Source organism: Puma concolor, chromosome B4 (assembly GCF_028749965.1).
Source record: "Puma concolor isolate L17-30 chromosome B4, mPumCon1.1.hap2, whole genome shotgun sequence".
NCBI classification, from domain to species: Eukaryota; Metazoa; Chordata; class Mammalia; order Carnivora; family Felidae; genus Puma; species Puma concolor.
The window spans coordinates 62,550,347-62,563,016 of record NC_141673.1 but is presented as its reverse complement, the minus strand read 5'-3'; the positions used below and the strand labels follow the sequence as shown (position 1 = coordinate 62,563,016).

The 12,670-nt window shown below is 52.2% G+C and overlaps 1 protein-coding gene and 1 long non-coding RNA gene across 2 annotated transcripts; one reads left to right on the top strand and one right to left on the bottom strand.

The window, feature by feature from the left end:
- Positions 1-478: 478 nt before the first annotated feature.
- LOC147579139 (uncharacterized) lies at positions 479-4,335 on the bottom strand. The gene is made up of 3 exons (XR_015253596.1): positions 4,110-4,335; positions 1,571-1,647; positions 479-909 (listed from the first exon to the last, which is right to left on the bottom strand). It is a non-coding gene; the product is annotated as an uncharacterized LOC147579139 (long non-coding RNA).
- On the top strand, positions 3,510-11,447 carry HOXC13 (homeobox C13). Its single transcript, XM_086713219.1, has 2 exons — positions 3,510-4,281; positions 9,832-11,447. The coding sequence occupies exons 1-2, from the start codon at positions 3,549-3,551 to the stop codon at positions 10,086-10,088; spliced, it is 990 nt and encodes a 329-aa protein (XP_086569345.1). The 5' UTR covers positions 3,510-3,548; the 3' UTR covers positions 10,089-11,447.
- The last annotated feature ends 1,223 nt before the right edge of the window (positions 11,448-12,670 follow it).

Below are 12,670 nucleotides of genomic sequence, written 5' to 3'. Positions count from 1 at the left end.
ATGTTAGAGACTTAGAAAAGAAGAATTTCAGAGTTGAGCTGAGCCTGGAACTCAGTCTCCAGAGGAAGCAGAGGACAGAGTGGCTCCGCCGCCCAGCCCTGACAAAAAAAAAAAAAAGTCCCTTTGAGAAAGGGGCCCCAGAGCGGAGCCCCAGAGCGGAGCCCGGTCTTCCCGACGGGGGCCGAGGGGCTATTTTCCATTTTCCTTTGATTTAATGAAACGCTCCATCTTTACTCCCACACCGGCCGCTCGGCGAGAGATGGAGGAGTCACATTTCTTTTCCTTTCTCTTGATTTCCTCTAAACTTCCTCCACAGTCCAGCTCCATCGCCCCATCCACGCGGCCCGGCGGGCGAGGTGTGGCGGTGCGACTGGGGGGGGGGGGGGGCGGGTTGGCGAGCGCCGGGCCGAGGGTTTCAGCGCCCGGCTTTCTAGGGCGGGATCGCCTCGGAGATGTAATTACTACGTTTCCAGTGGTGCACATTCTCCTGGAGTGTTTAATTTGGTTTTATTTGTGTCTCAGCGAGATCCACATTTTTTTTCGGGGGAGGAGGGAGAAGCGACCCCAGGCTTAAAGTTAATTAACCAACCAGGCTTTACTTTTCACCGCCTGCCCGAAGGCGCCTGCACAGCCGCCTCCCTCCCCGCTCCCGACGCGCCCCTGTCGTGGAACCAGTTTCAGGCGCGAAATGTCTTCGGGAACACAGCGAAAGAGCCGGGAATGGTTCAGAGTATGCGGACACTTCTCCGGACGCTTTTAACCCCCGTAGCCCTAGACTTTCTCTTCCTCCAGCCTTCCCACACCCCCAGATCTCTTGGGGGGGCCTACATCTTCTTTGGCTGGTCTTCTTGATGAAGGAGACTTTGGTTGCCTCTCCTCTCGTCGCTAAAATTTGGCCGCATCGTGCCCCTAATAAATGGAATTGTAAAATTGCCGGGTTAATTAAATCTATATCTCACTGCAATAGGAACAGTTAATGTCCTTACATAAACCTGGAAAAGAACATACTATTAATTTTATTTATTGCTGGGCCGCCCTGCACCCAGATCCTTCCCGCCGTTCTGCCCCCTACTCCCAAAGGCTGGGGGAAGCGTGTCTTTGGGTCCGGGTCCGCGGAAGAGGCGGCTGGCATTGAGCTAGAGCATTCCTGGACTGGGGAGGGAGCCCCAGGAATGGGGTGGGCGGTTCAGGCTCTTTGTTTCTCCTGGCGGCCCCGCAGAGCCCGGTCCACGTAGCTCCGGGTTCTCCACGGGACCCAGCACTTCACAGGAGGAGAAGCCTGGGTCTCCGCACTACCTCTACACCTGCGGCTGCCAGCCGGCAGGCCTCCTCACCACCCACCTACAGCAGCAAGGCAGCAGGCCAACGGGGGCCAAGGTCACACGACCCAGTCTAGACTGGCCAGACCCTGTTTGCTCTCCTAGTTTTACCTTGACCTTGGACCCTGAGGCAGGGGAGCCAGATTCCTAGCCTAAAGCCGGCTCTCAGCGAGACCCCACCTTCCCCTGGCTCCCCTCCTCTCCCTCCACCATCCTTGCCCTCAACACACTTTCAAGCGAAGGCAGCTTACGTTTCAAGCCTCCCTCCTGTCTTTTCCTCCTCCTGCCAGCCCGGCCCAAAGCCTATTTTTCAGTCGCTGACGTGACCCTGCCGGAGGAAGATCACACTGATAAAGATTACTCGGTTCTCATCCTAACTCACCGACCCCAGGGCGCTCTCCATCGTCAAATACCACCTTCCCCTTACAGGGAGAAAGGAGGCGGCCAGTGGGCCAGATCTCAGTACAAACCTGGCATCTGCTCTCAGGTTTGAGGGATCCAGTGGGTCCGGACTAGCCTGGGGCTACCGCGCGGCCCCCGCTTGTGTGCTGTCTGGACAGGAGCACCCAGCATTTAAAATCTGTGGCAGTGGCAGGGAAGAGGGAGATGCTGCAGCCCCTCTCCCCCCTTTTCCTCTCTCTCTTTATTACCTCTTCTCCTCAGGGAGGCCCTGTGCTGAAAGGGAACTTGGCTCAATTCCACGGAGATGCGCTCTGGAAAGGGGTGACTCTACTGATGAGCTAAATTAGGCATAGGAAACCCAAGTCTGGAGACTGGGAAGGAGGAGGGGAGCTTTTGGGGGGGGGGGAACCCAGGAAGTTGGTACTAATTTTTTCTTTGAAATAGGGGGCAATTTTTAAACATGAAGACACTCCACACTAAAAAGGAGCGACCCCAAGAAAGCGGTGGGAGCTAAACTTGGCGTTGTCCAGCTGAGAACTGTGTTGATCCTGGCTCTGCCCCTCGGCCTTCTTAGGCCGATCAGCCCAGGCAACGGAGGGCGGAGACGGGGCCCCGGGGCTTAGGTCGGTCCTTCTGGGGTCTTACTGAGTTGTGCCTCCAAAGGGGCAGCTCCGCCGTCTGTCTCGCTTTCCACGTTTCCTTTTGTACACCGATCTGAGAGTGCTTGCTCTTGTTCTCATCACGGGCTTTTTAGCTTTTCTAGACCGTATCTTTCCCCCACTCCCTACCCCCCACGCCCCTGCCCTTTTCTTTGAAAATCTCTCTGAGGCTTTTTATTTCTATTGTACATTGAAATATCAGTCTATTCTATTGCCCTCATTTTCCTCCCTTCATTCTTTCTCCATTTTCCCTGAGAGCATCCCTCCACCCCCTCCATGTAGTGGTGTGTGTGTGTCTGTGTCGTGGGTTGGGGCTATCACATCCTCCCAGCCCTCTCTGCCCTGCGGTCAAGGAGCCGAAAGGGTCCCTCTCAGACAACCCGGGCTTTGGGGAAAGTGGCTGAAAGTCGGAAGTGGAAATACAATCCCGACACCAAAGTCTCGGTGCGCGGTGTCAGGTTCTTTCCGTCCGTGAGCTCCAGGGGATTATGCCAGGGCCAGAACCAGGGCTCCCCACGCCTTGCCCACGCGCTTCCGCCTGTCTAGTGTATTTATTAAGAGAGGAAAAAAATCAGTTTCTCCCCTATCCTTAGCCCCAACCCCAATCCAGTCCCAGGGATCGTTTTTTTGGGGTAGGGGTCGGTCTTCCCCACAGACGATCTAAACCTAAACCTAGAGGGAGGCGCCCAGGAACAGTCCTAGCGTCTCCAGACCCCTTTGCGTCGGCCAAATTCAGCCTCCCCCTCCTCCCTCTCCCTCCCTCGGGCCTGCCAGGGGGGCGTTGCCCTGTCCCTTTAAATCTCCCAGCTCCCTCCTCTTTGCCCCTCCTGAGAGCCAATCAGCAGAGATCAGTTTCCTTTTGCCCCGCCCCACCGCCAGGGGTGGGAACCCCAGGAGACCTGGCTCCGGCGTCACGTGCACCGGTCGCGTCACACGGGCGCGGGAGGGGTGCAGAGGGGAGTCGGGCGGGAGACGGCGGATTTCTTAATGAAGTGTCCCCGCATGCGTAGAGGGACTGTGGGGAGGGAGGTGGAAGCACCCGGAGGAGGAGGGGAGGGGAAGGGAGGGAAGGGAGGAGGGATGGGGGAGGGGAAAAGAGAGCGAGGTGTCTCCCTAGCTCGCAGCCTCTGGCAAGTGGAGTTTTTAAAAAGCTCGAGCAGATCATGTCATGACGACTTCGCTGCTCCTGCATCCGCGCTGGCCGGAGAGCCTTATGTACGTCTATGAGGACAGCGCGGCGGAGAGCGGCAGCGGAGGAGGCGGCGGGGGAGGCGGCGGCGCGGGCGGCGCGGGGGGCGGCTGCAGCGGAGCGAGCCCCGGCAAAGCCCCCAGCATGGATGGGCTGGGCAGCAGCTGCCCGGCCAGCCACTGCCGCGACCTGCTTCCGCACCCCGTGCTGGGCCGCCCGCCGGCTCCCCTGGGCGCCCCACAGGGCGCCGTCTACACGGACATCCCGGCCCCAGAGGCTGCGCGCCAGTGCGCCCCGCCGCCGGCGCCCCCCACCTCGTCCAGCGCCACCCTGGGCTACGGCTACCCGTTCGGTGGCAGCTACTACGGCTGCCGCCTGTCGCACAACGTGAACCTGCAGCAAAAGCCTTGCGCCTACCACCCGGGTGATAAATACCCGGAGCCATCGGGCGCCCTGCCGGGTGACGACCTGTCCTCCAGGGCCAAGGAGTTCGCCTTCTACCCCAGCTTCGCCAGCTCCTACCAGGCGATGCCCGGCTACCTGGACGTGTCGGTGGTGCCTGGGATCAGCGGGCACCCAGAGCCGCGTCACGACGCGCTCATCCCCGTCGAAGGCTACCAGCATTGGGCTCTCTCCAACGGCTGGGACAGTCAGGTGTATTGCTCCAAGGAGCAGTCGCAGTCCGCCCACCTCTGGAAGTCTCCCTTTCCAGGTAAGGAAGGGGCCCGAGCGCCGCCCGCCGTCGCCAGGGACCCCTCCCCGCCCCGCCTGCCCCGGGGCTCCGCGCCTCAGCCACCCCCGCCGTCTGGCTCCGGCGCGCCGGCTCTGCTGGGCTGCCGATGGAGCCGGCCCGGCGAGCTGCGCTGAGGAATGCGCCGGGGAAGAAATCTGCTCCGACACGTTCCCCGGAGCTGCCCGGCCGAGAGTGAAGCAATCAGAGGCGCCCGATCGCCGGGCCGCCGGCTCCGCTCTGGTAGGGAGCTCGCCTCCTCCTCCCCCAGCCTGCTCCAGTCTCACGCGCGGCTCTTGGCCCCCCGTAGCCCGCTTCCAGCCAGGAATGGGGGTGGGGTGGGCCTTGGGTGCTTTGGAATCTGAAACCACCAGGACAAAACCCTCAACTCACCGAAAAATTGGGGGCGGGGGGGGGGGAATAAGAACTACCTCGCCTGAATTTTCAAGATCGTTCAGGCACTAGGCAGGTTTTTGTTTTTGTTTTTTTGGATAGGGGTCTAATTTGCCGGTTCTAAAGAAATGCAGAATATTTTCTTTCATTGATTTATTTTAAGAATTCGGCCACGAATGTCCCGATCATGAAGGGACCCCAACTAAAATCTCTAGAGAGGGTGTAGAGAAAAGGGAGTTTGCATCTCTCTCCAGGGATAGAAAATTTTCTTTGCCTCTCTGGCATACTGAGCTCAAATCCTGTGGGTGTTCCCCCACCAACTCTCCCAAATGTCGGGGAGAAAGAGAGTTTTCTATGTTTCAAACACAGAAAAAGGGGAATGAGGATGAGAAGTAGGGGACGGAAGACCTGTGCTGGATAGAGCTGGGATCCAGGCCCAGGTTAGGGACCCCTAAGTCTTTGCCTGTGTGTGCTGGGGATTTACCAGTGTCCTGGGTTTTTGTTTTGTTTTGTTTTGTTTTGTTTTTCAACTGAGGCTATTACTGAACCAGAGGGGATCCTGCAATCCTCACCACTCCCCAGATGAGAAATGTCAGTTCCAGGTTTGTCAAATTCACATCAGGAGCTTAGGATTCAGCACTGCGCTGACAAATTACATATCCAGAGCCTAAGTCTGCTCTAGTTGTATGCAGAGCCTGGTGGGAGAGGGTTGACTGGCTCCATTCTATTGCCTACAGGAGTCCTGGGGGCCCCAGAGAAGCCACAAATGTCTCCCCATACTATGTAAAGGGGCCCCCAGCTCTACATGTGAGCCCAGGGACATTTTCACCGGGAATTATAGACCTGAAGACCTCCTAAGGGTGGGCCTGAAATTCCTCTGCATCCGGGATTGGGGAAAGGGCAGATGGTGAAAAAAAAAAAATCACTGAATGGTGTTAAAAACTGTAGAAACTAACATTCTTGCAAATATTATGAGATTACTTAGTATAACACAACTGAATATCAGGGTGGGACCCACACTAGACACCCCATTTCTGGCTGTCAGAAGATTGCAGGATGATAGAATTTTAGTACGTTGGTATCATGTGTTACTGACTCTGTATTGGCCATAATATTTTTATAGAATAATTTCTGTTATTAACTACCTAATATGAAACACATGATGACACATTTCTAGACGACAGGCAATTCACATGTAAGTATACAATCATGTATTACAGAGAGACGACCCTTTAATTCTCCATCTCACCCAAATGGAAAACTCCTTTGGAGACAGGGGTCCAGCAGGAATTCCTGGAGCAGGGGGAGCCGGTAGGCCATGCTAAGGGGCCAAGGGGCAGGGGAGCAGATGGCCACCTGGCCCACTGTGGGCAGAGGCACAGATGTAGAGCAATGGGCAATGGGTTTAGCTTAGAGAGGTGAAGAGAAGGATACTCTGGCATCCTTGTGTATGTGGAGGGAGGTGGGGGTGAAGGATTGGAGAGAAGCTCAGAAATATCTTTGAGCAAAATATACATCTTAAAGATTCCCGGGGCGGGGGGGAAAACTGCTCAGAATAAACACTTTTTGATCATAGCCTCCTAGAGAAAAATATCTTTGAAATAAAAAAAAAATACAGCCCAATTGAGATTTAATACACTTGCAAATTACGGCATGGAAATGGATATAAAACCCACTGTTTCTCAGGAGCTATGGGCTCACACACTCCCTGTGTAGAAATAGAACCAGGCTGGTGTATCTCAGTGAGTGCAGACGTCCAGGCAAAAAAGCAGATGAAAAAGAAATTATCTTCAGACACCCTCCACCTTTCTACCCACACAGAGATCTTTTAGAAGTAGTGAGATTTCCAGATAACTCTGTCTATGCAATTGTGGTTTTTTCCGGCAGCATCTAGGCATAAACACTACTGTCTCTCTTTAGCGCCTCTGGCTCTGAGAAACCTCATCTATGGCAGTCTGGGCTGGTGTGGGATATGGAGGCAATTGTTCAGAAAGATCCAGATAATTAGGGCCAAGATGTGTTGTGGCTTCTTCCTTCCCCCAATTATAGAGACCCTTGTTTCATTGCTCTTTTTTTTTTTTTCCCTTCCTATGGTGAGATAGACACTTTTTTTTTTTTAAACAGAGAGAGGCAAAAATTCCAGAAGAGAATCAGCAAAAATTCCAAGATAGAATCAGAATGGGGGGTGGGGGGCAGAGAGGACAGGGAGAGACAGAGTCAGATAGGATTAGGGGAGACCAATAAAATGAAATAGTGGGTTCTTTGGGTCATATTAGAAGTCCCTACTGATAAGCTTTGGATTATGGTTGAGAAGAGGAGCTAGGATTCCTAGCTGGACAAAGTCCTCTACAGGGCGCAGACCTCTGTCGTAAGAGTGGGTGGTCAAGAACCAGTGGGCAGTAGGAACCATACACAGGCTCCTCCATCTCACCCACCTCTAGAGTAAGCTAGAGCTGAGCAATTGATCTGATTTTTATTCGCTTTTCAAAGGTGTCTGTTAGATCCTCAGGTATGAAGTGGTGTGTGTGTGTGTGTGTGTGTGTGTGTGTGTGTGTAGATGCTCTGGAGGGAGGTTAGGGAAGGCCTGATCGTAAAATTAATAACCAAGTCCCCTACTTACTTTAGGCAGCATAGACACAACTTGAGGTCTAAACTTCCAGATGTTTCTACATCTGTGGATCCCAATTCCTTTCCAGACAAGACAGCGGACAATTAAAGGAGGCTTCTTTGAGAAGGCAAGACTGAACGTATTTTTCCAGGAGGCCAAAACAACCAACATTTTGGTCAGATCCATTAAAAACTTGGGCAAATCAAGCCTCGACATCCTATAGAGAAAAATAACCAATTTAGACCAGTTGTCTGTGTTTCAAAACGGATTTTTAAGGATTGTGTTGATTGACCCTCATCAGAAATTTAGAGTTGGGTTTAGGGGATCCAAAATTGGGAAGGTAACTATGAGCATTTTGAGAAAATGAGATAAAAAATCAAGGACAATTAGCTGGTTAATTCAGGAACCCAAACCCACTTTATCTCATTTTGCTCTCCAGTGACAAGGAGGTATTTTGGAGCTGGATTGTACAAGATATGCTATTTCCATTTCAGAACTTACTACATCATGATGTCGAGTCAGAAAATCTCGGCTTAAAATCTGGCTCTGCTTCTTAAGTCATTTTACCCACTCTAAGCGTCACATTCCTCCTCTTGTAAGTTGGGCTTAATAAAATAAACCTGAAAAAAATGTTCTAAGGATTTTTTTTTTTAAGACAGATACCTCATGGTATCACTACTTACTGTCTTCATGTTACTCTTGTCCCAGAATCACCCATCTCCTGAATCATGGCTACATCTGTAAGAGTAAAACAGATTTGAGCACTGAGAGATGGTTAAAAATTATCTTGTACAAAAAAAAATCCTTTTTAACCCAAAGGAGCTCTGTGAAAGTGAAGTTGTTTTGTGTTTCAGATTTTTTAAAAAAGCCTTGGCCCGTTCCTACATAGGCAGACACAGGTGACAAGTCCAACAATTTTCCTGAGAAATTGGCATCATGACGACAGCTAAACCAGGCCATTGGAACCCCCCTTTTCACATATTCTTCCTGAGTGCTTTATTTCCCGCTGCATTTGATTGTGACCCTCTTCTCTTTCCAGCCTGTGTAGACAAGTATTCCTGGATGAGAGCAGACCCAATGGCAATGGTGTAGAGAAGGTGTTTTATGAGGGTGGGGTGAGAACAAGCATTTCAGGAAGAGCTTTGTGTCTATGTTCTGGACGGCCTCTCTACTTCCAAAGGGCACTAAGAATGAAGGGGGGCGGTCCTCAAATATTCAGTCCTCATCATTGGCTTTTACCTGAAGAAGTCTAACAATGACATTTTTCTTAAATTGAGGGGTGAATTATTCAGATAGTCCCCCCCCACTCCCCACTTCCCCTTGAAGGTGTTGCCATGACCTTTTTATTAACAGGGATGAGAGTGGAGTGGAAGGGGGATATACGTGAAATATATTGTTCTTAGTTCCTGGGAAATTCACAGAGCATAAAGAAATTGAACTAGCAGTGGTTGGGATAACAAGGTACTTAGGGTTTAAGGTTAGTGTTTCTGCATGCGATGGCCACAGTTTCCCTCAACTTTGGAGGAATGGAGAAGAGAGGTCTTTGGAGCAGAATTTGCTGTCTTGGTGAGTGGACGCTTGTAGGAGCAAGAGGAGGGGCACTGAGTTCTTTTTGTAGAAGACTTATATGAACAGTGGGTTTTAGCCCAGAGGTCTCTCCTGGTACTTCCTTTGGTGGGCAGACCCTGGGGTGTGGACCCCTTAGCTCCAGGGGCCTGATGCCCTACAACTCAGGTCCAGGACCTCCTACCTTGGATGTCGTTAAATGGCTCACAACATTGGACTTCTAGAGCGATGGGCTCCCAGGCAGGCTGGCTTCACCTGGATACTTTTCTTCTCTACCTGTTCGTACAGGTCTCCGATTCCTAGGGTAGAGGCAGTGACCAAAGGCATGAGGCCCCACTTGGTGGCCTGTGCCCGCCGAAGCTGTCTCTCAGCCATGCTCTCCCTCAAACACACAACAGAACATTTTCCCCCTGGTAATGCACACAGTCTATACTAATGGTTGCCCAAATAATCTAACTGCAGGAAGGAGGAATTTTCCTGAATACCTGCAATCCTCTAGACCCTCAGACCAGGGTGGAATTTGTAGGGACCCTTTTACAGGTACAGGAGTCTAATAATGAGTGCTGTGCAGAGCCATATTGGAGCCTGAGGCAAAAGAAAAAAATCAGTACTACTGGTCCCACGTTTATTTTAAAATTTGTGATTTTGTTTGTCATGGATTTTTTTGCACTTATTTTTTAAACATTGCCTGAAAATGTTATTTATTTCGATTCCCAAGTTTTTGGCGCCCCCTCCCCTCTTTTCAAGTTGGCATTAGGGGCAACACACCCGTGACCTCGCCTTAGCGGTGGCCTTGCTCATGACAGAGGCACAAAGGACTGGGGGGCAATCCCTCCGTCCCCTTGGAATCCCTGCCGCAACCTTGCGCCTACACGGTGGTGCAACCTGGGGCGCACAGCCTGGTCGGTCCAGGGTCCAGACACACGACTCACTTCCCGCCGCCCGCCTTCTTTCTCTCCCCCCAGACGTGGTCCCCCTACAGCCCGAGGTGAGCAGCTATCGGCGAGGGCGCAAGAAACGCGTGCCCTACACCAAGGTGCAGCTGAAGGAGCTAGAGAAGGAGTACGCGGCCAGCAAGTTCATCACCAAAGAGAAGCGCCGGCGCATCTCTGCCACCACGAACCTCTCGGAGCGCCAGGTCACCATCTGGTTTCAGAACCGGCGGGTCAAAGAGAAGAAGGTGGTCAGCAAATCGAAAGCGCCTCATCTCCACTCCACCTGACCGCCCATCTGGCCACCCGCCCCATCTATTTATGTCGCCGCTTTGTACCATAACCGAACCCACCGATGGACGCTTCGCCGGTGCGGACGAATATTTAATGTTAACGAGAAAGAGTAACCGCGTCGGGGGAGGCAGAGAGGATCCGAGGGCGAGCTCCGCAGCCCCCTGCTCCCCACCCCATCCTCAACCCCCACCCCCATGCAGATGGGACCTACTAGCCTCTACAGCTTTGGAGGTGGGTGTGGGTGGGCTGTGGGAGGAAGGCTAACTGCCTCCACATCCCTTTGCCCTCGACCTTGGCTTGCCAGAAAACCTAATGGCAGCAGAGCCCGATCATTCCAACCAAAGCAGGGTTGGGGGACCCCGAATGACCCCATTCTTGCCTCATCCTTTGCCCAGGCAGGTTGATGACCCTCCTGAGGGTGGGGCCTCGGTGCAGGACCTGGTGAGCTCATACCATCCCCCCAGTTCCTCCTCCTATTCCCAGTCCCTCCCGCGCTCCTTAGTTAGGCAAGATTTCCCAGTTAAGATTTTCTGTGCATATTTTAAAAGTCGCGTTAATATTAATGATACTTGTTAGGGATCTGGCATCGTGATTGGAGTACAGACAGCGCGTAGGTTTTCTTTCTTCCCTGTTTCAACAAAAGCTGGAATCGGTGGGGGAACTGCCCGCCCCCACTTCAACCAGGAAGCTGAATTTCTCCGGAGTCCCCACTGCCTCCTGTGTTCTGCTCTCCATCAACGTGCAGAGATCCAAGGAGATGGAAACTCCAACCACGCTGCTAAATCTCTCTCTCTCTCTCTCTTTCTCTCTCTCTCTCTCTCTCTCTCACTTTCTCTCCCCTTCCTCTCTCCCTCTCCCTCTCTTTACTGGGGATCAGGCCAGGCACAGAAGCAGAACGTTTTTCTAAGGAAAGGACAAACTTCTCTTCCAATGGGATGGAGAGTGGGTCCCCCAGCACAGCCCCTCTCCAGCTGCCCTTCCATGGAGGCAATAGCTGAGGAGACAGCCTCACACTTTCACTTTTACTGGTTGTCCAGAGGAAAGCAGTTTTCTTCCAGAAGGCCAAAATAACCAGCCCCCAATTAACCAGCTAATATAGACACCGCCTAACATTTCCCTCCTCAAAGGCCAACTCACTGCTGAGGGGGGGGGGAGGCCCCTCACCTTCTCCCTTCCCACTGGTGCATTACAAAACAGTGTTCTTTTGAAATGTTCATCAGAAATAGGCTTTTTTAAAATGTGTGTATCTGTATATAGTATTGTGATGTCTGAATGACAACGTACTGAATGCAAAAAGAAAAAGAACCCCACAAACCTGTTTTTAAAATAAAATCTTTTTTTTTTTTTTGCCTTGATTTTATCGCTCAGATTCCTTCTGAAGAGGCTTCTGTCCGCTTGCTCGTCAGGGCCATCCCTGATACCCTGACTCAGCCCGGGCGAGCAAGGGGAGGAATGTAGACATCACCCCCAGCCGGGTAAATTCCAAACTCCTATTTTGTTCCGCTTACATTTCTAAAGTGAGTTACTTGGGTTGTTGACGTGATCTAGACAGGAGAAAAACGCCATCCTCAGAATAGATGAGTGTATGTTGGGAAGAAACGGGTGTGATTAGCAACTGGGAAGGCCCCGAAGCAGGTGAGTGAGAAAAGTACGTTGCCATTGACCTCCGGTTAATAGTTGGGCGTCAGGCCTGGATTTAGGAGGTGAGAAGGCAGCGAGCACCCAGTTGGAGCTGGATGCTGTGGCGGTAGCGGACGGTGGTAGGGGCCCTCCTGCCCCAGAAGGGTAGCCGGTTCAGGGCTGGGTCTAGGAAGGGCCTGCACAGCCTGTCCTGATGGCGTGTAGCCCACAAGCTCAGCATTCTTGGGCTGCTCTCTTTTGTCTTCCATCAATCTATGCCGAGACATCAGGCCGATAGGACCCTTTGGTCCTGCAGTTCACTAAGCCAACCCCACCTTCCCTCTCCAGCCTTGCTGGGAACCACAGTCTTCCAGGCAGTCAGGAGCCGCGTGGACTCTGCCACTAATTTGTTTCCCCCGTCGCGTCCGTCCGTGCCTATCTCCCTATCTGGCGGAGTTAATGAGATCGTTAAGTTGTCAGGTTAAGAGACTTTTAAAAAGCAGTATAGCCTAAAACAATGTTATCTCAGATTAAATCTTTACTGCAGCAATTTTTATTTATATATAATATTTTTTTCTCTCCTGAGACACAGAAAGACCGGAGGCGTTGGGTTGGAAATCAGAGTTCTCCGATCTCCCTTTGCCCAATGGCTGAAATTCTTACAATTTTATTTAAATAAACGTTTCTGGCGGTGAGACACATGCATGCACGCACACACACACGCCACGGAGTCTCACAGACAAAGAGCCTCAAGAATTCACTCTTGGTAGAGCCTCTGCTACTGACGCGGCGGCCGGTCCTGGTCCTGTTCTACTCCATTTCAACTCCGGGTTAGCCATCAAAGAATCACATGCTGGGAAGTGGGGGGTTTAGGGGGGAATAGGTGAACCTCCCAGGAATAAGGCTGGTTCTGAATTCCATCTCCCCACCCACCACCTTAACCTCTTCCCAGAACCCC

What these genes read in the sequence shown, in the direction of transcription:
- HOXC13 (XM_086713219.1), top strand. Translation starts at nt 3,549, where the DNA reads ATGACGACTTCGCTGCTCCTGCATCCGCGCTGGCCGGAGAGCCTTATG. An exon ending in CTGGAAGTCTCCCTTTCCAG is followed by an intron (nt 4,282 to 9,831) that starts GTAAGGAAGGGG and finishes CTCTCCCCCCAG; the next exon opens with ACGTGGTCCCCCTACAGCCC.